The 23,199-nt window shown below is 39.7% G+C and overlaps 1 protein-coding gene across 6 annotated transcripts in view; it reads right to left on the bottom strand.

Moving 5' to 3' along the window:
• Positions 1 to 23,199, bottom strand: part of LOC133564415 (uncharacterized) — a 211,266-nt gene that overhangs the window by 119,454 nt on the left and 68,613 nt on the right. For 5 of the 6 annotated variants that reach the window (XM_061918734.1, XM_061918735.1, XM_061918732.1 and 2 more), the window contains exons 3-6: positions 13,943 to 14,011; positions 13,785 to 13,823; positions 13,568 to 13,687; positions 3,319 to 3,492 (exon numbers count right to left, since the gene is read on the bottom strand). In XM_061918734.1, the coding sequence (XP_061774718.1) occupies positions 3,319 to 3,492; positions 13,568 to 13,687; positions 13,785 to 13,823; positions 13,943 to 14,011 (402 nt within the window). The remainder of the gene's footprint in view (positions 1 to 3,318; positions 3,493 to 13,567; positions 13,688 to 13,784; positions 13,824 to 13,942; positions 14,012 to 23,199) is intronic. The other variant, XM_061918733.1, reaches the window with a different exon arrangement.

Here is a 23,199-nt window from a genome sequence, read left to right as displayed (position 1 = left end):
GGGCAAATTAAGGCCCGGGGGCAACATGCAGCCCATTGTGCTTTTCAATCTGCCCGCCGGACATTACCAAATACTTTTTTTAGATGTTTAAGATGTAAAGTGAAGCTGCCATTATGATGTGTACTCATTATTTTCTAACAACTGTAAGTCTTGAACTATAAAAAGTATTTCAATGGTTGGAATCTGCACTTAGGGATGATATACCAGTTACTATGGTCATCTAATTAGTTACTGCGGTAATGTAAGTGACAGCAGCTAAGACGAGGCACAAAGCAGTGTGGGTGGGGAGCGTTTCCACAGACGGGGAAGGAGTTTTTCACAACAAGGTTCTAAAGCTTAGTGATGTATTAGATTTATCCGATTGTAGGTCGGTTTATTTTGTACCCTTCGCATTCATATTTCACTCTTTGTTGCATTTTTGTTGCGTTTCACTTGATTGTAAAATGTGTCGATCGAAAGGGGGTGTAACGTTCATATTTTGTTAATATTCAGTGTTTTAGTCTTCATAGAAAAATGTTAAAATTCCATTATGTTTCTTTAAGGCGGTCGGTCATAAAGTTTTTAGTATTCAATCAGACATTATTGTGAGGTTTTCTATTTCTATTTCTATTTTGTATTTCTGTTCATAAAAATAGATATACCGGCCCGCAGACACATTTTTTTCTCTAAATGTGGCCCCCAAGTTAAAATAATTGCCCAGGCCTGCTCTACATTGCTTTGGATCAGGAGGAGTGAACTGTGGGCCAATGCTACTGGGACACAAGCTGAGGTCTGATCAACCCTGGCTGGGTCACCTGAGGGAGGGGTATGATGTTGAAAGCCCCGAAACCCCAGGCATATCACTGATATCCAGTGCATCTGAGGATGTATCTTACAATCAAGTACATATATATATATATATATATATATATATATATATATATATATGTATATATATATATATGTATATATATATATATATATATATATATATATATCCATCCATCCATTTTCTACCGCTTATTCCCTTTGGGGTTGCGGGGGGTGCTGGTACCCAACTCAGCTACAATCGGGCGGAATGCGGTGTACACCCTAGACAAGTCGCCACTTCATTACAGGGCATATATATATATATATATATATATATATATATATATATATATGTGTGTGTGTATATATATATATATATATATATATATATATATGTATATATATATATATATATATATATATATATATATATATATATATATGTGTGTGTGTATATATATATATATATATATGTATATATATATATATATTGTGACAGAGTCTCACCGTCGTGCGGAGTCCTAGGACCACCAAGAAAGGACATGGCTTGAGCAGTTTGACTTGTTGTTTTATTCTTTCAATAAAACCTTTCAGCTTCTGTTTTTGTGAACAAATAAGTGAGCAAATTGTCGAACGGTTCAAGAACATTTCTCAACAAAGTATTTCAAGAAATTTAGGGATTTCACCATCTAAGGCCTGTAATATCATCAAAAGGTTCAGAGAATCCGTAGAAATCACTGCACGTAACATTGATTGCCCGTGACCTTGGGTCCCTTGGGCGGTACGGCATCAAAAAGCGACATCGGTGTGTAAAGGATATCCCCACATGGGCTCAGAAAAACTTCAGAAAACCACTGTAAGTAACTACAGTTTGTCACTACATCTGTAAGTACAAGTTAAAACTCTACTATGCAAAGCGAAAGCCATTTATCAACAACACCCAGAAACGCCGCCTGCTTTGCTGGGCCCAAGCTCATCTAAGATGGACTGATGCAAAGTGTAAAAGTGTTCGGTGGTCTGATGAGTCCACATTTCAATTTTTTTTTTGCAAACTGCGGAAGTTGTGTCCTCTGGAACAAAGAGGAAAAGAACCATTCCGGTTTTTCTAGGCGCAAAGTTCAAAAGCCAGCATCTGTGGTGGTATGGGGGTGTATTAGTGCTCAAGGCATGGGTAACTTACACATCTGTGAAGGCACCATTAATGCTAAAAGGTACATACAGGTTTTGGAGCAACATATTTTGCCATCCAAGCAACGTTATCACTGTTTATTTCAACAAGACAATGCCAAGTCACCTGTTACAACAGCGTGGCTTCATAGTAAAAGAGTGCAGGTACTAGACCGGCCTGGCTGTAGTCCAGACCTGTCTCCCATTGAAATGGTGTAGCGCATTATGAAGTGTACAATACGACAACGGAGACCCCGGATTGTTGAACAACTTAAGCTGTACATCAAGCAATAATGGGAAAGAGCTCCACCAAAAATTGGTCTCCTCAGTTTCCAAACATTAACTGAGGCCATGTAACACAGTGGTAAAAATGCCCCTGTGCCAACTTTTTTGCAATATGTTGCTGCCATTAAATTGTAAGTTAATAATTATTTGCAGAAAAATATTAAGTTTCTCTGTTCGAACATTAAATATCTTGTCTTTGCAGTATATTCAATTGAATATAAATTGAAAAGGATTTGCCAATCAGTGTATGATGTTTTTATTTACAAATTACACAACGTTCCAACTTAACTGGTTTCGGATTTTGTACATTCCTAGACCTCGGATTTTGTACATTCCTAAACCTCTGATGGTAAACTTTTACAATAAGCTATCTGCAGTGTCTTAACTTAGGGATTTTTAGTGTCACTCCAATGAGTGGCGAAAGCAGCAGGGAAAACCACTGGGTCACCTTTTTCCAGAAATCAGTTCCATCATCACCACTCACTGTTTGAGGAGAGTGCAGAACATCCTGCGGGACTGTCACCACCTTGTCCATCTTCTGTTCTACCTACTGCCTCAGGCATAAGGTACAGGGCCAAACTACAAGACGATTTAACAGTCTGTATATTCAGGCTATAAGACTGCTGAACATTAGCCCCCACCTATATCTGACCCCCTCTCATGGAAAATAACCACATCCACCAATAATAGCTCTGAACTGGACTTTGCATTGCTGCAATCATCACCATCCCCATTATCTGTTACAATGTTGCAAGGGTGTCAAAAATTAGTTAATTGTTATTCTGTTAAATGTTTACAGTCGGTTATTTATGGGGATTTTTGGGTTTAGGGACATGTGGCACTTAACATTGAACTATGCAGTGTTGATGCTGTTAACTTAATTTTATTGTTGTTTGTGACAATGACAAATAAATTGAATTGAATTGAATCAACTGCACAACGTTGCCAGAGATGTAATTGCGTTTAAATTTGTAATCACATTATTAATGATAATGGATAATTCCTCATTAAAGGGTTAATTTTGACAGCTTTAATTAATTTACTACAAATTATGAGCAAAATGTAAAACAAAATTACCTGTTTGGAAAAACGTAGTCCCTCTGTCCATGTATGGTAGCCACTGGAGTATTCACTGCAAGTGTGAGATAGTAACATTTCCCCGCCACTTTCAATATCGTGTGGGCATATTAGGTTCAGAAGACCGGGCCACCGTTCTGCAGCAATACTGGCTTTTCCATTTCTTTCGACTTCCTGTAAGTGAAGTGAATTATATTTATATAGCGCTTTTCTCAAGTGACTCAAAGCGCTTTACATAGTGACACCCAATATCTAAGTTACATTTAAACCAGTGTGGGTGGCACTGGGAGCAGGTGGGTAAAGTGTCTTGCCCAAGGACACAACGGCAGTAACTAGGATGGCACAAGCGGGAATCGAACCTGCAACCCTCAAGTTGCTGGCACGGCCACTCTACCAACCGAGCTATGCCGCCCTGTAACATGATAGATAAAATCATCGTAAAATGACAATAGATACTATTAGGAAATGTCTGCAGTATAATGTGACAGATCCAAGATTATTGACCTTGAAAAACCAAGTAATGCTTTTGGTAATTATATATATATATATATATTTATATATATATATATATATATATATATATATATATATATATATATATATATATTTCACCTTTCAAACCATTTCCACATTTCGCTAGAATTTTAGTTTAGCATCAACTTTTCAAAATTCAAACAATTTCAACATTCAAATCATTTCAACATTCAAACTATTCTTAAAGTCATATTACATTATGTTAGCATTTCAGTTCAACTTCAGCATTGGAGCATTTACACGCAATTACTTCAGGATTTGCCTCATTTAGTTATTATTGTGTGAGTGCTTTGGAGCCCTCATATATTTAGTTATCCACACCAAGATTAATCTATTTATTATTCAACTTAAACTTAAACTTCTTCTTCTTCTTCAGATTTTGGCGCGATCTACCTTTAACATTTTTCACCCGATTCAAACCGTTTCAACTTCAAACTGTTCAGCCTATTCGGGAATCGCTTTCCCTTGACAAATTCCAAACATTCCCAAATTTCCCAGAATTCCATGTTTTCCGGGACATGTTTTCCATTGAAAATGAATTGGCCACTTTTCAAACTTTCACCATTTCCACATTTTTCAACGGAGCCATTCTACCTTCAACACATTCCACCATTCTGAAAAGTCAAACTATAATTTTTCCAACTTAAAAAAATATTCTAAAATTTTCCAGAATTCCTGGTTTTCCAGAGCCCTATTTCCACCCTTTTTTGTGGCGACTACTTCGTCCACATTTTTCAAAGCTTTTCAACTGTTCCACCGTCAAAACATTCCTTTTATTAGGACAAAAAACAAAGTTGTTGTTTTTTTAACTCGAAAAATTCCCGGTTTTCCGAAAGTTCTAAGAATTCCTTAATTAAATCCTCAATTCAACATGTTACAACTTCAAAAATATTAGGACCGATTTAGAAAATGTCAACACCAATCATTTCAAATCATTCAGACCATTCAGGTTTATTACCATTTTCAAAAAATTCCCGCTTTTCCCGAAATTCCGAAATTTTGGGGAAAATTTCCACTGAAATGAATTGGCCATTTTTCAAACTTCCACAATTCCCACATTCTTCAACCTATTCAAACCATTCCCTTTTTTTAACAAATTCCACCATTTTGGAAATTTAAACTACCCTTTTTCCAAGTTAAAAAAAATTCCTGATTTTCCCAAAATTCCCTAATACCATTTACTACTTCAACATTTATTGCTTGATTTAAACAATTCTAACACCAACCAATTCAGCTTATTCAGGACATTCATGCTCGTAATCAGTTTAAAAAAAATCCTGCTTTTCCCCAAATTCCCATATTTCCAAGAAGTTCCCCTTGAAATTAATCGGTTATTTTTCCAAATTGCACAATTCCCACATTTTTCAACTTTTTTAAACCATTCCAACATTACCACATTCCACTCATCCTGGGCATTCAAATTAACACTTTCCCAATTTCCAAACCAAATTCCCGTTTTCCTGGAAATTCAAACTCTTCAAAATTCAAACCATTCCAACATTTAAACCATTTTTACATCCATCCTACATACCATTAGCATTTCAGTTCAGCGTCAGCTCTTCAACATTCAAACCATTCCAACATTCAAATTCTTACATTCATACTACATTTTGTCAACATTTCACTTCAACTTCAGCATTGGAACATTCACACGCAGTTGCCTCTTTTAGTTAATAATAATATACTTTGTCACTCCTATAACCCAACGTTTTGTCTTTAAATATATATATAATATTAAAAAAAAAAAAAGTTTAGACACCTTTATCTAAAATATTAACCTCTCAAAATAAAAATTAAAATATTACAAAAGTTTTGTTAATTAAAAAATAACAGGTAATCAATTTGAAAAATGACAACAACAATAACAAACACTATTAAATATTTAACTGAACATTAGTATTTTTATAACAGTAGAACGTTTGACACAAGGTTATGCGGTTTTGCAATCGTATTATTGTATGAATGCTCCAAAGCATTCACACATATGGTTTTCTTTCTTCTTCTCCACATTTTGGCGTGCTCGACTTTCCACATTTTTCATCTGATTCAAACCATTCCAACTTCAGACTGTTCAGCTTATTCAGGAATTGCGGGCTTTCCCTTGACAAATTCACAAAATTCCCAGATTTACCAGAATTCCAGGTTTTCCGGGACATTTTTTCATTCAAAATTAATTGGCCATTTTTCAAACTTCCACCACTTTTACATTTTTCAACCGATTCAAACGATTCCACCATCAACACATTCCTCCATTCTGGAAATTTAAACTACACTTTTTCCAAGTTCAAAAAAATTCCAGGATTATACATAATTACTGGATTTACAAAACCCTATTCCCACCCTTTTTTCTGGCGACTGCTCCTTCCACATTTTTCAACCCACCATTCTACCATCAAAACATTTCTCTGAAATAAGACAAAAAACAAAGTTGTTATTTTTTTTTGTGTGTGTGTCCTGTGCAGCTTCTCAGGCAAATCATATAGTTGATGTAGATACCCATATCAGTTGTTCAGATTCACTGTACAAAAGAGGAAGTGTAGGATACTTCTCTTGTTGCCTTTTTTGAATTTGAATTTGACTTTATTAAATGTATTTATATTATCATTTGGTGCGGCCGGGCCGGAGCAGGAGGGGATAGAAAGAGAAAAAAAGGAAGAAAGAGGGGGATATTGTGGGGATAAGAGGGGGATTAGACAGAGACAAAAACAACAACAGCAAACACAACAATAACAACAAAAACAACAACAACAATAGAACAACACCAGCACATACGATATGTACAAATATGATCGTAAAAGTGATAGCAAAGAAGCTGTTAGCAAAATAAATAATAATATTGACATGATAATTAGCATTTTTACACTACAACTGGAGCAATACAAATACCAACAGAAAAAGCGCTATTGATCATGAACAATACCAATAGTTCATCTCTATTATCAACAATACAGTTGTTCAAATGCAACAATACGTATACATAATGATAACTAGAGAGATAAAATAAAAAATGAATACCGAAAGATGAAGGGGAAGCGAGAGAGGCAACCTATATTAATCTGGTAGATTGTTAGAGTAACAATGGGTTAAGCTTTGTAAGTGTGCCATGTGTTACCCAGTTTCCCCTAGGGCAGTGATCCTCAACAGGCGGCCAGCGGTCCATGTCCGGACCCAGCGACGTGTCCGTCCGGACCCAGCACGAATTATAGTAAAAGAAAATATATATATATATATATGTATATATATATATATATATAAATATATACAATTATAATTGTAATTATTATAAAAAATATAATAATTGAATTTATCTTTGAGTTATCGCTAGCGCAAGTCAACATTCTTTGTTGTTTTTAGTCATCTCCACGTTTCATTTACACTTCTCCATGTCTCACTCACTCCATATCTTTCTCTCTCTCTCTCTCTCTCTCTCTCTCAGAGAGAGTAAGAGAGAGAGACGGAGTGAGAGCGAGAGAACGCCACTCCGATTGGCTAATTCCGGGGTATGGGTTGTCATCTCTATTACAACGACGCACTGATAGGCTGTTACCACCTGGGTCATACAGAGCTCATGCTGCAGGCACACAGTTGTCTCGTATCGCTACTTCGCTAACTGTTCACTCGTCAGTCACTGAATGTGAATCAAATCACAATGGCATGCTCCAAGTAGGCCCAGGCTGGTAAAGAAAGGTGGACAGGGAAAACCGACGTTTCAAGGAAGAAATGACAGATGTTTTTCATCCTACCTACTGCAAGTACCAGACCAATGTGTCTAATATGCAACAGTACTGTTCCTCTGGTGAAAAGTGAAAATCTGAAACGTCACTATCTGAAAGAGCACAGCGAATTTGAAGAGACATTTCCTCATGATTCAGAGCTAAGAAAAAAAGAAATCAACAGGCTGTAAAAGTCATATGAAACATCAAGCAAGATTTTTGTTAAATCTATGACACAACAAAAAATAGCAACAGAGTGCTCACTCGGAGTGGCATGGGTTTTGGGTAAACACAAGAAGCCATTCTCTGATGCAGAAATAATTAAAGAATGCTTGACTGAAGTGATGGGTGCCATGTTTGAAGGCAAAGAAAAGGAGGAAATGACAGCTAAAATAAATCAAATCCCACTCTCTGATGCCACAGCTACCAGACGTACTGAAATACTGGCTGGTGATTTGTCCAAGCAGCTTTGTGATAGAATAAAAAACTGGCCATCACACCTTTTGTACCAAAGTTCAAAGTCATGGCTTCAATCCCGAGAGCCCAATTATCCCATTGAGCAGCTGTGTTTTACACAATGGGGATGTACTGTACCATTGTTATATTTGCACATGAATGAGATCTGTTGAGGTCATTTGTTTACCAGGGATAGAAGTATTTATTTTTTGTTGAAGCTGAAAGTTTTATTTAAGTTCTTATTTATTTTTGTTTCAAATAAAATCTTTCATGTATTTTATTGGATATTTATTTTATTTTTGTTAATTTTAAGAAAATGTTAAACTACTACCTAACTCCTGCTACTATATAAGCTTGACCGATAATAAACGGACCCAGCCTGTTTCAAAATAATATTTGTGGACCTTCAAGATTTGTACTTGAGGACCCCTGCCCTAGGGCAACAACGTAATATATGTTAGATGAAACGTGATTATGTGCATGAGTGTATGTATACATATGTACTTGTATATGTACAGAGAGTGTATGTATATATATGTACTTGTATATGTACAGAATGTGTATATGAATGTTTGTACAGTAAATGCATATGTACAGTTTGTGTATATAAATGTTTGTACAGTAAATGTATATGTACAGTATGTGTATATGTATGTTTGTACAGTGAATATATATGTACAGTATGTGTGTATGTTTGTACAGTGAATGTATATGTACAGTATGTGTATATTGGTACCATGAATGTGCTTGTAGATGGACGAACTTGGTACCTATGTACAAACCCCGTTTCCATATCAGTTGGGAAATTGTGTTAGATGTAAATATAAACGGAATACAATGATTTGCAAATCCTTTTCAACCCATATTCAGTTGAATGCACTACAAAGACAAGATATTTGATGTTCAAACTCATAAACTTTATTTTTTTTGCAAATAATAATTAACTTAGAATTTCATGGCTGCAACACGTGCCAAAGTAGTTGGGAAAGGGCATGTTCACCACTGTGTTACATCACCTTTTCTTTTAACAACACTCGTTTGGGAACTGAGGAAACTAATCGTGAAGCTTTGAAAGTGGAATTCTTTCTCATTCTTGTTTTATGTAGAGCTTTAGTCGTTCAACAGTCCGGGGTCTCCTCTGTCGTATTTTACGCTTCATATAATGCACCACACATTTTCGATGGGAGACAGGTCTGGACTGCAGGCGGGCCAGGAAAGTACCTGCACTCTTTTCTACGAAACCACGCTGTTGTAACACGTGGCTTGGCATTGTCTGGCTGAAATAAGCAGGGGTGTCCATGATAACGTTGCTTGGATGACAACATATGTTAGTCCAAAACCCGTATGGACCATTTAGCATTAGTGGTGCCTTCACAGATGTGTAAGTTACCCAAACTTTGGCCACTAATACACCCCCATACCATCACAGATGCTGGCTTTTGAACTTTGCGCCTATGACAATCCGGATGGTTATTTTCCTCTTTGTTCCGGAGGACACCACGTCCACAATTTCCAAATATAATTTGAAATGTGGACTTGTCAGACCACAGAACACTTTTCCACTTTGCATCAGTTCATCTTAGATGAGCTCGGGCCCAGTGAAGCCAGCGGCGCTCATTGGTGTTGTTGATGAATGGGTTTTGCTTTGCATAGCAGAGTTTTAACTCGCACTTACAGATGTAGCAACCATGTGACATCCTTTACACACTAATGTCAGGTTTCGATGCATTACCGCCTGAGGGTTCAAAGGTCCGTAATATCATCGCTTACGTGCAGTGATTTCTCCAGATTCTCTGAACCTTTGATGATTTTACGGACCGTAGATGGTAAAATCCCTAAATTCCTTGCAATAGCTCGTTGAGAAATGTTGTTCTAAAACTGTTCGACAATTTGTTTACAAATTGGTGACCCTCGCCCCATTCTTGTTTGTGGATTACTTAGCATTCCATGGAAACTGCTTGTATACCCAATCCTGGCACCCACCTGTTCCCAATTAGCTTGCACACCTGTGGGATGTTCCAAATAAGTGTTTGAGGAGCATTTCTCAACTTTATCAGTATTTATTGCCACCTTTCCCAACTTCTTTGTCACGTGTTGCTAACATCAAATCCTAAAGTTAATGATTATTTGCAAAATAAAAAAATGTTTATCAGTTTGAACATCAATCATGTTGTCTTTGTAGCATATTCAACTGAATATGGGTTGAAAATGATTTGCAAATCATTGAATTCCATTTATATTTACATCTAACACAATTTCCCAACTCATATGGAAAAGGGGTTTGTATGTATGTTTGTATGTATGAATAACGGTGTGTGAGTATATGTGTGTTTGTATGTACAATATATTTGACTCCCAGTGTGCTTGGGAGCCAGAGTACGGCCCCAGCCCCCCAGAGAGCCCAACCCAAACATTAGGCTTGGCGCCCAGGGAACCAGGGACCACCGACCCCTTGCAGCCAGGCCGGCTAGCGACGGGAACCCCAGAACACGGCCCACCGTGCCGCCCGGAAAAGCCAGCAGCAGGCCGCAGACAGACGCGCCCGGCAGAGGACAGGGGACGAGAGAAGCAGCGGACGGCCAGACCCCAAGCCAGCGAGAGACAACCCCCCACACGGGCAGAAAGGCGAGACGCCCCGCCCGGGTGGACCCAGAGACTCCCCCCAACCGGACGGGAAGACCGCTCCCGCCCCACCAGCACCCGGGACCCCACGACCCCCCAATGCGGGGTGGACGGCGCGGTCCACACCGGGCCACCCCACCTAAGTCGGCCGCCACAGGACCAACCAGCGCAGGGCCGTGGGAACCACTCACCCCACCCGCAGGGGCCCCAACGATGGAGATGGAACAACCAACAACCGCCCTGTCGAGGAGCCCCCCCTGAGGGAGGGGGGAAAAAAGAAAATAACATAATAATTATTATATCTAAAAAAAATAAAAAATAAAAATACATTATATATATATATATATATATATATATATATATATATATATATATATATATATATATATATATATATATATATATACACACACATATACATAAATACACACATACATACTTGTATGTATGCAAAACATATATGTATATATACACATACATACACATATTCAATTACACATACATACATACATGCACAAATACACATATATACATACACATATACATACATATACACACTTACCTCTACATACATATATACACACAAAAAATAAATAAATACAAAATAAAAAAAGAAGATCACAGACATGCTGACACACAAAAACACTACCCCAGCAGCTGGCCGACTCGCAGCAACTCGGAATACTCTGCAGCACAATGCTACCATAATGGTTTAGGGGACTAGACCCAGCCGGCCCCAACCAAGACGGGCACCCGGAAGGGATGGACGGTGGGACCCAGGAGCTCCAGACTTCCAGACAAGTTGTTTTTTTTAACTGGAAAAATTCACGGTTTTCCCGTACTTCTGGGAATTTCGTAATTCCATTTATTATTTCAACATGTTACTACTTCAACAATTCTAGGCCATTTGAATAATTCAAACACTGACCATTTCAACTCATTCAGACTATTCAAGTTTTTTACCATTTTCAAAAAAAAATCCAGATTTTCCCGAAGTTCCCTAATACCATTTACTACTTCAACATTTCTTGCCCGATTTAAACAATCCTTTAAAAGCCAACCAATTCAGCTCATCCAGGATATTCATGCGGCTAATCATTTAAAAAATAATCCCGCTTTTCCCAAAATTTCCAGGGAGTTCCCTTTGCAATGAATGGGACATTTTTCCAAGTTGCACAATTCCCACATTTTTCAACCTATTCAAACCATTCCAACACCCACACGCAGAGGTGGGTAGAGTAGCCAGAAATTGTACTCAAGTAAGAGTACTGTTACTTTAGAGATTTATTAATCAGGTAAAAGTAAGGAGTAGTCACTCAAATATTTACTTGAGTAAAAGTAAAAAGTATGTTGTGAAAAAACTACTCAAGTACTGAGTAACTGACAAGTAACCTGAATACAGCAACACATAATGCACAAAAACATAAAAAGAGCAATGAGCACATTCAGAGCCAGGAATATCTCTTCAGCAACTAAAACAATAATATATATTAAATAATAGTACATTAAAATAAAAAAAATTAAGGCACATTGAGGCCACAATAACTTAAAAGCACCTTTGGCTCAGTAGGCATTGATTGATTGATTGAAACGTTTATTAGTACAGTACATATTCCGTACAATTGACCACTAAATGGTAACACCCCAATACATTTTGCAACGTTTATCAATTACTTAATAAATGACAAAGTCGAGGTGATCTACCTCATATATACATATACTGTACATACACAGTGTATATATATATGTATATATATATATATATATATATGTATATATATATATATATATATATTTATATATATATATATATATATATATTTATACATATACATACACACATATATATATATATATATATATACATGTATATATATATATATATATACATATATATATATATATTTATTTATATATACAGTATATAATTTATATTTATTTATTTTGCCGTTTTTGTTGACATGTTAAAGGTGTTTTAATGAATATACATGCATGTTTAACATATAGATTCCTATCTCTCATGAAGACAAGAATTTGAGTTGGTGTATTACCTGATTCTGATGACTTGCATTGATTGGAATCAGACGTCCACGTTTTCAAATGGAGGAGAAAAAAAGTTCCTCTTTTCTGTCCAATACCCCATGAAAGTCGTTTTTTGGGGCATTTTATTTGTCCAGCTTCCATATTCGTTTTTATACACTTTACAAGAAATACATTTATATACCTACATACATACACATTATGTGTATATATATGTATATATGTATATATATATATATATATATATATATATATACCTACACTTATAAACCTTCACTGCTTCCCTGTGCACTTAAGATGCTACTTTAAGGTTTTTCTGCTTACGTATAAAATACAAAACAATCTAGCTCCATTTTATCTTGCTGATGGATTTGTACCATATGTCCCGGACAGAAATCTACGTTCAAAGAACTCTGGCTTACTAGTGATTCCCAGACCCCAGAAAATGTCTGCGGGCTATTAGAATGTTTTTTATTGGTGCTCCAGTACTCTGGAATGCCCGACAGTTAGACGCATTTAAATCCCATCTAATATTTAATCTATACACTAGAGCCTTTAAATTGACCCCTCTGGAGAACAGTTGAAACTATATTTCTACAGTTTGGTTATCATATACATAAGTATTGTTGATGTATTTTCAATTCATTTCCAAAGTTATTTAGAGGTAGAATTGATTGCTCCGATTAGCTGCATTGATAGCCACCAAGAAAGAGCCAATGTTTATGTTAAAAAGCGTAAAAAAAAACAAATAAAAACTTTTGTCTTCTTGTCTCTCATATTCATTGTGAACAGTAGGCAAAATTCCAAAAAAAAGTGCAGTTTCCGTTTAAATTGAGGTTCCACTGTAGATAGATAAGAAAAGTAAACAGGATTAACATGCTTACCTTCGGAATAAGATTCTGGGACGTTCTCATTTGTTGTTGAAAAAACACACTCAGTATGTGGTTCTGCTGCTCCAAGTCAAATACACGTGTGCGCAGTTCCACACATTCTTTTTTCAAGTCCTGGAAATGCACACAAGTAAGAAAAATAACTATGACAATCTATGGACCTGCTGCTCTCAAAACACTTTAATGTCCATATTATTTATACAAAAACTACCTTTTGAGTAAGGAGAGCCTGGATGACCTGGTTGGCAACCTGCATTAGGATATATATTTACAGAACAGAACGAAAAAATGTGACAAAATCACAAAAAAGTGTACAAACTTTTTTTTTGTTATATTTAAAAGTAATGAATAGTTTTCTAAATGTCTCACCTCATCCAGGCAGCGCTCATATTGCTTCCTTTGGTTGTCATTCTCCAAGGACAGAGCAGAGTTCTCTGCCTGGGAAACAAAAATGAACACTTTGAGCCTGATTTACTAAGACCCAAATGCCACACGCTTAAAAGTGTGTACAATCTAAAAGAATGTGTGTACTATTAGTGGGTGTGTTGCGTGTGATCTACTTACACAGCCTTATTTAAATGAGGAATCACCAAGGAAATATTTGATAATTTACTGCACATTCATTTGATCATGCTCCTACCTATGGTGTTTTGCTGTTTTCAAACATGTAGGAGACATATTCCACTTTTTATGGGCATTTTAGAAGTATTCCAAAAATGCATCTCAAACAAAACTTTTTTTTCAGCGCTGAAGGTGCACCACAGACAGGCTGCACTTACTAAGCTCAAGACGCAAAAAATTTAAACTTCAAGAATTTTTTTTATATACAAGATATATTGATATATAAGACAGAACAGCATTAAAAAAAACACCCACAGACACCAAAACTACAAACAGCTATAAAATCATGAAAGGATGTTGTTGAATAGTCCAGTGTTATTTTAATGACAGTTTAAATGCATATCTGGATCGAGGATTCTCTCTCTATTGTCTGTCTTTGCATTGGGAACACCGATCCTGTCTCAAGGCCGTGTGTGTCTCAGTTTGTACATACTTAAGAGAGTGCAGTTGGTCCGAGATTCAGCACACGTACTCAGACATGCTTAGTAAATTGATAAATAATGCTCGTAAAATCATGATGAGTGTTGATTAATAATTTGTGCTAGCTGTATAACATAATTGCATTTTCTTCTCTCGGACAGAGACGCAAAATTAATTACACACCTTATCCTGCTCACTTAAGGGGGACCTTTTATTTAAAAATAACTTTTCTTACCTATTGTAGTGTATTTGGGATCTGCGTAAGTCCCTAAAATTTGAAATCAAATGGTGGCGGCATTGCGGAAATATTTTTTAAAACAATCTTGCCCTCCTTCATACTTTCTTCCAAACTAACCAACCAACCCATTTGTTCATCTTGTGACATCACCGGTTGGGAAAAAAAATTACCAGATTATCCATACATTGCATGAATTAAGGCTGGGCGACATACCGGTTTTATCGTTAATATCGGTGTATTTTAGAAAGCTTTATACCATTGAAACAATACCGCAGTATCTTTCGATGTGCCTTTGTTACGGCCGTTTGTTGTCTCACCCCTGCTCCTTGCGTGTTTATAGAGGCTTTTCTGATGCACTATAACACATCAAACCTTTGTTTTAAATATGGCGACGCAGTGCCGACTTCTCGACTGCCGAGTGACGCAATGCTTTATTTGGCTATTGACGAGTGATGATATCTTTATTTAACATACCAATTTGCTTGAGAACCTATATCTCTCTTTGTAGCCACTTTATCAGTAATCTCATCTGTTTATATTGCTAACTTGTGTGAGCAACTTAGCACAAAAGCTAACAATAGCTCCTCTCTGCTGCTTGCTTGGTGTGTCAAATGTTGAGCTTCTCCTCAATTTAAAAACAGCCGCTATACTAATGTTGCGGCTGGGTGGCTAAAAAGTAGTTTTAAACTTAACAGCCAGCAGCTTTCACCGCAGCAAGCATGAGGCGGTAAACCTAACATTATTGAAGAAAAAGAACGTAAATTGCTTTGACAAAGTAAGGGCTAACTAATTATTCACAACACATTGTTACTACTTACAACACAAATAATAGTACTCTCAACACTGGTTATCGAACCATAAAACACTTAGGCAACCTTAAGCACTTTGGAAATGTTTTATGAGACTGGTATTGTGGGGGGGCGTGGCCTGCGGACCTGCAGCAAAGCAGGGTGTCACGCATGATAAAGGAACTATACAGATTATTGAGAATTAAAGCGATCTGCACTAGCATACACCACCCAGAAACAGACGGCCATGTGGAACGGCTAAAAAAGACGCTGAAAACCATGATCCGTAAGTTTACGCACAAGGACAAACCAAATTGGGATAAATGGCTAGATCCCCTATTGTGTGCAATCCAGGAGGTACCTCAGGCCTCCACAGGATTTGTGCCTTCTGAATAATTACACGGCAGTAAGCCGCGCGGGTTGTTGGACGTAATTAAGGAAAGCTGGAAGGAGGGTCCAAGCTCCAGTAAAAACAAAATTCAGTACCTCATGGACATGTGAGCAAAACTCCACACGGTGGGGCACTTGTCACGCGAGAATTTGCTTCGTGCCCAGGAACGTCAGAGGGGGACTCCGCTAAGAAAATTTTCACCGGGAGAAAAAGTGCTTGTGTTACTTCCAACATCCAGCTCAAAATTACTTGCCCGCCAAGGCAAGGACCCTTTGCGGTCATACGGCAAGTGGGTGAGGTGAACTACGAGGTCCGGCGCTCGGACTGAGGCTGAGGCACCCACATTTACCATATAAACCTCCTGAAAGCATGGAAGGAGGCGGAGCCATTCTCCATGGTGACGGTGGTTGAGGAGGAGTAGGAGGAGTTCGGACCAGAGGTCCTGCACTCTTGTCTGCCCTTCCCCCTCCTCTGTGACGATCAGCTCACGTTAGCGCAGAGAGCGGGTGTTGCTAAGCTGCAGCAACGCTTCTCTGATGTGTTCTCCCCTCTGCCCGGCGCACAAACCTCATCCAGCATCATAGTGAGACCGGGTGTTACGGTGCGGTCTCGGCCCTATAGGCTCCCCGAACACAACGCAAAGTAGTTCGGGAAGATTTAAAATCCATGCTGGAATTGTGGGTGATAGAAGAATCCCACAATGCGTGGTGCAGCCACTGGTAGGGAAGAAGGATGGGTCCGTGCGGTTCTCTGTGGATTACCGCAAGGTGAACGAAATATCACGTTTTGACGCGTACCCAATGCCTCAGGTCGACAAGCTCCTGTATCGGCTGGGCACTGCTCGTTTTATAACGACACTGGCTTTAACCAAGGGCTACTGCCAGACCAAGGAAAAAACGGCCTTTTCCACTCCGGAAAATTTGTACCAATTTGTGACACTTCCGCTTGGCTTGTTCGGTGCACCCGCCACGTTCTAGCGCCTCGTGGACCGGGTATCGCGACCCCACGCTGCATACGCGGCGGCCTACCTGGATGACGTCATCATCCAGCGTAAGAACACGAGCGGCGGGTGGGAGCAGTGCTCGAGTCCCTGAGACAGGCAGGGCTCACCACCAGCCCAGCGAAGTGTGCAGTTGGCCGGAGGGAAGTACAGTATCTGGGGTACAATTTGGAAGGAGGGCAGGTGCAGCCGCAGGTTGATGAAACAGCGGCAATTATGGCCTGCCCAACCCCCAAGACGAAAAAAGAGGTGAGGCAGTTATTGGGTCTATTGGGTTACCACTGGAGGTTAGTCCCCCGTGTAGAGGCAGGGATTTGTTTCTCACTTGTCACCTTGGATAGTGGGTGTGGCTACATGTGTGTGGGCGGAGTGTGTGTGTGTGGGAGGCATGTTTGTGGAGCTGAATGATTGCTGAATGAATATCACCTGCACTTGTCTGGGGGAATTGTTTGGCTTGTTTGGAGAGAGTGTGAACCTAGGTGCCGTTACTTCTGTTGACCGCAAAAGGAACAGCAAAAGGAGCGCAAAAGGACTGCAAAGGAACCACAAACCACCTGAATGTAATGTATTGTATTTTTACTCAAAGGGACAAAACAGCAATAATTATTTCATGTTGCATCCTTGGACCTAGCGTGTCAGACAGAGCCCTGCTTTCCACTCTCAGTGACTAATTGTTTTTTGATAGTCACACAACATTGTCAACAGAATAGGCTACAAATCCGACACCGACCTCCTGATACTTCACTGGAATTGTGCAATTTAGACCACTCAACCACTCAAGTAACTGAATGAACGAAGGAGCGCAGCACAACCCACGATATGTGAAATTCAGTTCATTCATACTGTGAAGCATACTTGCCTGGACACAGTTGATGCTGGTTACTGCTGGATATTAGATAGCTTTGGGTGTCATTGCTTGGGATTGAATTAACCTGTGGAAAAGTGGATCACTTATTTGTGCACTTTAAAGGAGTGATGTTGGACGTGGAAGTTTGATGCATTTATTGCTGATGGTCAAGCCTGAAATAAAGTGTGGATTTGGAAGCAACAGTGCATTTATGTATGGAGTCATATTTGTGCTAAAACAAAGCAGCAATGTTGGATGTGGATTCATGATGCAAATGTGGATTGTGACATATGTTGTCTGAACTTTTGTGGTGCACATATTGCTGGATGTCAAGATGAGTGGATCAAAAGCTGGTTCAAGTGCAAATGAAATTGATTTCAATGAAACTGTTAAGAGAAAAATCATTTTCACTGAAAAGGCCTTGGTGTGCAAAATGGAGAAGCTTCAAAAAGAACGTCAAGCAAGAGTGAATAAAATGAAATGTGTCATCATTGTATTAAAGAAGCTCGTGGAAATTGATGAAAATGTCTCACAAGTGAAAACGCAACTGGACATTTTGATGCAATTGCATAAGGAAACAACCTCCCTGCATGAGTCATTGGTGGAAATAGTACCTGAGATGGAAAAGGATAAACAAAAGGTGTGGTTTGCAAGCATCAATAAATGCAACAAAGAATTTATTGAGGATATGAAACAGTGGCTCTCTGAAACTAAGAGACCAGTCTCAGGATATGCACCAAATGACAATGTGGAGGAGAAGGCCACATGTGAAGTAGTGCATGATGACATTCAACCAGAGGACAGCATCTCAAATGTTGGAAGTAAAAATCATGGATCAAAAACTGGGACTTCAAGAACTTCAAACTCCTCTACTTTCTCTTCACGTGTCAAAGCAGAGGCTGAAATGGCTGCTCTTCTCGCTCGTCAAAAAATGCTCAAACAAAAGCAAGAGCTGGATCAGCAAGAGGAAGAAATAAGGAAAAGGAAAGAGAGATTTGAGCTTGAAGTGGAGATAGCAGCAGCTCAGGCTCGGATGGAGGTCCTAAGAGTCTCAGGAAGCAGTGTGAAAGGCACCAGATATGAAAAGTCAGATGATATGGAATCTTATATGGCCAAAGGAGCACATACTGCTCTTAATGCTGAGACTGATTCATTTGTGCCCGGTGGCCATGGAGTGTATGACAGTCAAACATCTAAGTCTCATTTAACAAAGCCGAATGAAAGGAAAGCAACTGTTGATGCTGGATCTCAAATAGTCAATCAAAGGCTGCCTGGACTCCCAAGGGCTACTAATGTGAACAGTAATGCTTCAGCTGCTCAATATACAACACATTCAAATGTTCAGATGCCAGTCTTTAATGACAATAACAATTTGCTATCTATAATGGCAAGACAAAATGAAATTTCTGCTCTACTGGTGTGACAACAGAACATCTCTCATTTGCCAAGGAAAGAGACCCAGGTGTTTGATGGACATCCTCTTCAATATCATGCCTTCATGAGATCTTTTGAGCACAATGTTGAAGAAAGGACAGGTGACGCTGGAGACTTCTTGCACAATACACAAGGGGACAACCACATGAACTTGTTCAAAGCTGTCAGCGAATGTCTACAGACAGAGCATTTTAAAGGGCTAAGGCTTCATTGGAAGAGCATTTTGGGAATGAGCAAAAGATTGCTTGTGCTTATTTGGACAAAGCACTATCATGGCCTTTGGTTAAAGCAGAAGATGCCAAATCTCTTCAAGCATATGGTCTCTTCTTAAGAGGATGTTGTAATGCAATGGATGACATACAGTAGATGTCTGAGCTTAACATGCCTGCGAACGTGCTGATGGTGATCAAGAAGTTACCGTATAAGCTGAGAGACCAATGGAGGACGGCTGCTTGTGATATTCAAGAGTCGTCTTCTCAAAGAGCTACTTTCCCTGACCTTGTCAGTTTTATTGAACGTCAGGTAAAAATTGCAGCAGACCCCATATTTGGAAATATACAGGATATTCCAAAGACAATGCAAATCAAACATGGCAGCAAAAATGGCTATCAACATCACACACGAAACCAAGGAAGTTTTGCTACTACAGTAACATCAGCTATTGGAGAGGCCCATGTGAAGAAGGAAGGACCCCCACTGGACAAAAGGACCTGCTTGTACTGCAAGGGTGAACATGCGTTGGAAGTGTGCTCTCTATTAGTAAAGAGGGCACATAATGAGAAGATCACTTTTTTGAAAGAACATGGAGTTTGCTTTGGCTGTCTGTGCATAGGGCACATAAGTAAGGACTGCAGGAGGCGACTGTCATGTAAAACATGTGGAGCTAAACACCCTCGCATTCTTCATATTCATCCAAAGAACAAGGAGCAAGAGAAAGATCCAGCAGTTGCAGCAGGTACAAACACTGTGGCGGGCAGCTCTTTGGTAACAGTGCGAAGTAGTGGGCTTATTGGGGCCGGTGACCATGGCTGTAAGTTATCCATCGTGCCAGTAAAGGTCAAGTCCAAAAAGGGTCACCAAGTCGTGGAAAAATATGCCTTTCTGGACCAAGGCAGCTCTGGTTCTTTTTGTACCTCAAGTCTGATGAGCAAGTTGAATATTTCAGGAAGAGGAACTAAAATTCTCTTACGCACTTTGGGCCAAGAAAAGCACAATGTTGCATTGTGTCAAATCTGGAGGTAGCTGGTCTGGAAAGTGATCTCTACTGTGACTTGCCAGATATATTCACACAGAAAAAAAAAATGCCTGTATGCAGGAGCAACATACCACAGGAACAGGATCTGGTCAGGTGGCCATATTTGCGTGGAGTACACCTACCTGAAATTGATGCAGACGTTGAACTGTTGATCGGCTTAAATGCACCAAGAGCTCTTGAGCCAACAAAGGTGATTCCAAGTGAAAGGAGGAGGGCCGTACACAGTTCAGACCATGTTAGGATGGACTGTCAACGGGCCAATGTTTGGTGAAGCAGACTTAGAACAACCCACCATCACTGCAAACCGCATCTCCGTGGTGAAATTGGATGAACTGTGGAAGCAGCAGTTTCAACTTGACTTTCCTGAACGCATCCATGAAGAGCAACTGGGTCCATCAAGAGAAGATGGTCAGTTTATGGAAATGGTGAAAGTCTCTATTGAGCTGGTGGATGGTCACTACACCATTGGTTTGCCATTAAAAAAGGGAAATGTGTGCATGCCTGATAACCGCAAGTTAGCAGAGCAACGCGCCTTGAATTTGAAAAGAAGGTTCCAAAGGGATGCCTTATTCCATGCGGATTACACCATGTTCATACACAACATCATTATATGTGGTTATGCTGAAAGAGTGCCTGTGGAAGATCTGGCATGTAACCATGGCAAAACCTGGTATATTCCACATCATGGTGTATACCATACGCATAAGCAAAAAATCAGAGTGGTGTTTGATTGTGCTGCATCATTTAAAGGTACATCACTGAACACACAGCTGCTGCAGGGACCCCATCTTACAAGTTCATTGATCGGCGTCATAGCCAGATTCAAGAAAGAACCCATCGTTTTGATGGCAGATATTGAGGCCATGTATTACCAGGTGCGTGCGCCAGCTGAAGAATGTGACTTGCTGAGGTTTCTCTGGTGGCCAGGTGGGAATATCTCGCAACCTATGGAGGACTACAGGATGTGTGTGCATCTCTTTGGAGCAATCTCATCACCAAGCTGTGCAAACTTTGCTCTGCGAAAGTGTGCGGAGGATAACAGCAACTCCTACAGTCAGCAGGTGGTGGACACCATCATGCACAGCTTTTATGTAGATGACTGTCTTGTTTCTGTGCCCTCTGAGTCTGAGGCTGTTGCTCTCTGTCACAATCTTCAAGCCATTTGTGCCAGAGGTGGCTTTCAGCTAAAGAAGTGGATAAGTAACAGTCGAAATGTGTTGGCTGCAATTCCTGAAGAGCAGTGGGCAGTGAATGTACAGGAGATGGATCTGGATCATGAAAGACTTCCAATTGAGAGAGTTCTGGGTGTGCAGTGGTGTGTGCAATCAGATGCATTCAAGTTCAGGATTACCAATCCAAGATCGACCTTTGACTCGTAGGGGGATCTTATCAGAGGTCAGTTCCATTTACGATCCATTTGGAGTGCTCGTGCCAGTAGTGCTGAAGGCCAAACTAATCCTGCAGGATCTGTGTAGGAGAGGCTTTGGGTGGGATGATCTTGTAGCTGAACCCATTGCACAGGAGTGGACAAATTGGATGAAGGACCTCCATCTACTGGAAGATTTCAAGGTCAGAAGATGTTTCAAGCCTGTGGTGCCGTTACTTCTGTTGACCGCAAAAGGAACAGCAAAAGGACTGCAAGTACAGGGTGGTTCCCTTAAAACCAATTACCATTCCCGGGCTGGAGCTAACCGCAGCGATAGTTGCATCACGTATGGACACATTGGGGAGAAAGGAGCTGCAGATGCCATTGCTTGATTCTGTGTTTTGGACTGATACCACCTCAGTGCTAAAGTACATCAAGAATGAGACCACCAGATTTAGAACATTTGTGGCTAACAGGGTATCGAAGATCCTAAAAGCGTCTCAACCAGCTCAGTGGAGATATGTGAACACCTTCTCAAATCCAGCAGATATTGCTTCCAGGGGACTTGGAGTGAAGTCGTTCCTCAAGGATGAACAGTGGATGTGTGGCCCACAATTTCTGCTACTATCAGAGGAGCAGTGGCCTACAAACCCAGACTGCTCAGAAGAAACATCAGAGCAAGATGATCCTGAGGTCACAAGGAGCATTGCTGCTAATGCTGTTTCAGCCGAAGAAGTTGACCCTGTGTCTCAATTGATTGACCGTACTTCATCTTGGATCCGTCTGAAGAGAGTGATGGGTTGGGTCTTAAGATTCAAAATTAGACTTTTGGGTCTCTGGCAGAAGAGGAAGGAGGTCAAGGCGCTGCTGTCACACTCAAAGACATGTGAAAGGGAGCAGAAGGATGTTCTGAGCAAGGAGCGGCAGTGTCAAAGACTCTTTCAATGTTTTTCTCACTGAGGAGGAGTTGAGAGAGGCAGAGTTAAAGATAATTGGATTTTGCCAAAGGAAAAGATTCCCAGATGAGTTTTCCAGCCTCCTAAAGAATCAGACTGTAAAACAAACAAGCCACATATACAAACTTCACCCAGTACTTGATAGCGGTATCTTGAGAGTCGGTGGGAGGTTCAGTAGGGCAGCAATGCCTGAAGAATCAAAGCATCCGGTCATATTGGCCAAAGACCTACACATTTCTGACCTCATTCTAAGGCACATACACACCGAAGTCGGCCACGGTGGAAGAATCCACATGTTGGCAAGGCTTTG

The sequence above is a fragment of the Nerophis ophidion genome, linkage group LG13 (assembly GCF_033978795.1).
Source record: "Nerophis ophidion isolate RoL-2023_Sa linkage group LG13, RoL_Noph_v1.0, whole genome shotgun sequence".
Taxonomy (NCBI): domain Eukaryota; kingdom Metazoa; phylum Chordata; class Actinopteri; order Syngnathiformes; family Syngnathidae; genus Nerophis; species Nerophis ophidion.
Note: the sequence above shows the minus strand (reverse complement) of the source record. Positions and strands in the feature narration are given on the sequence as shown.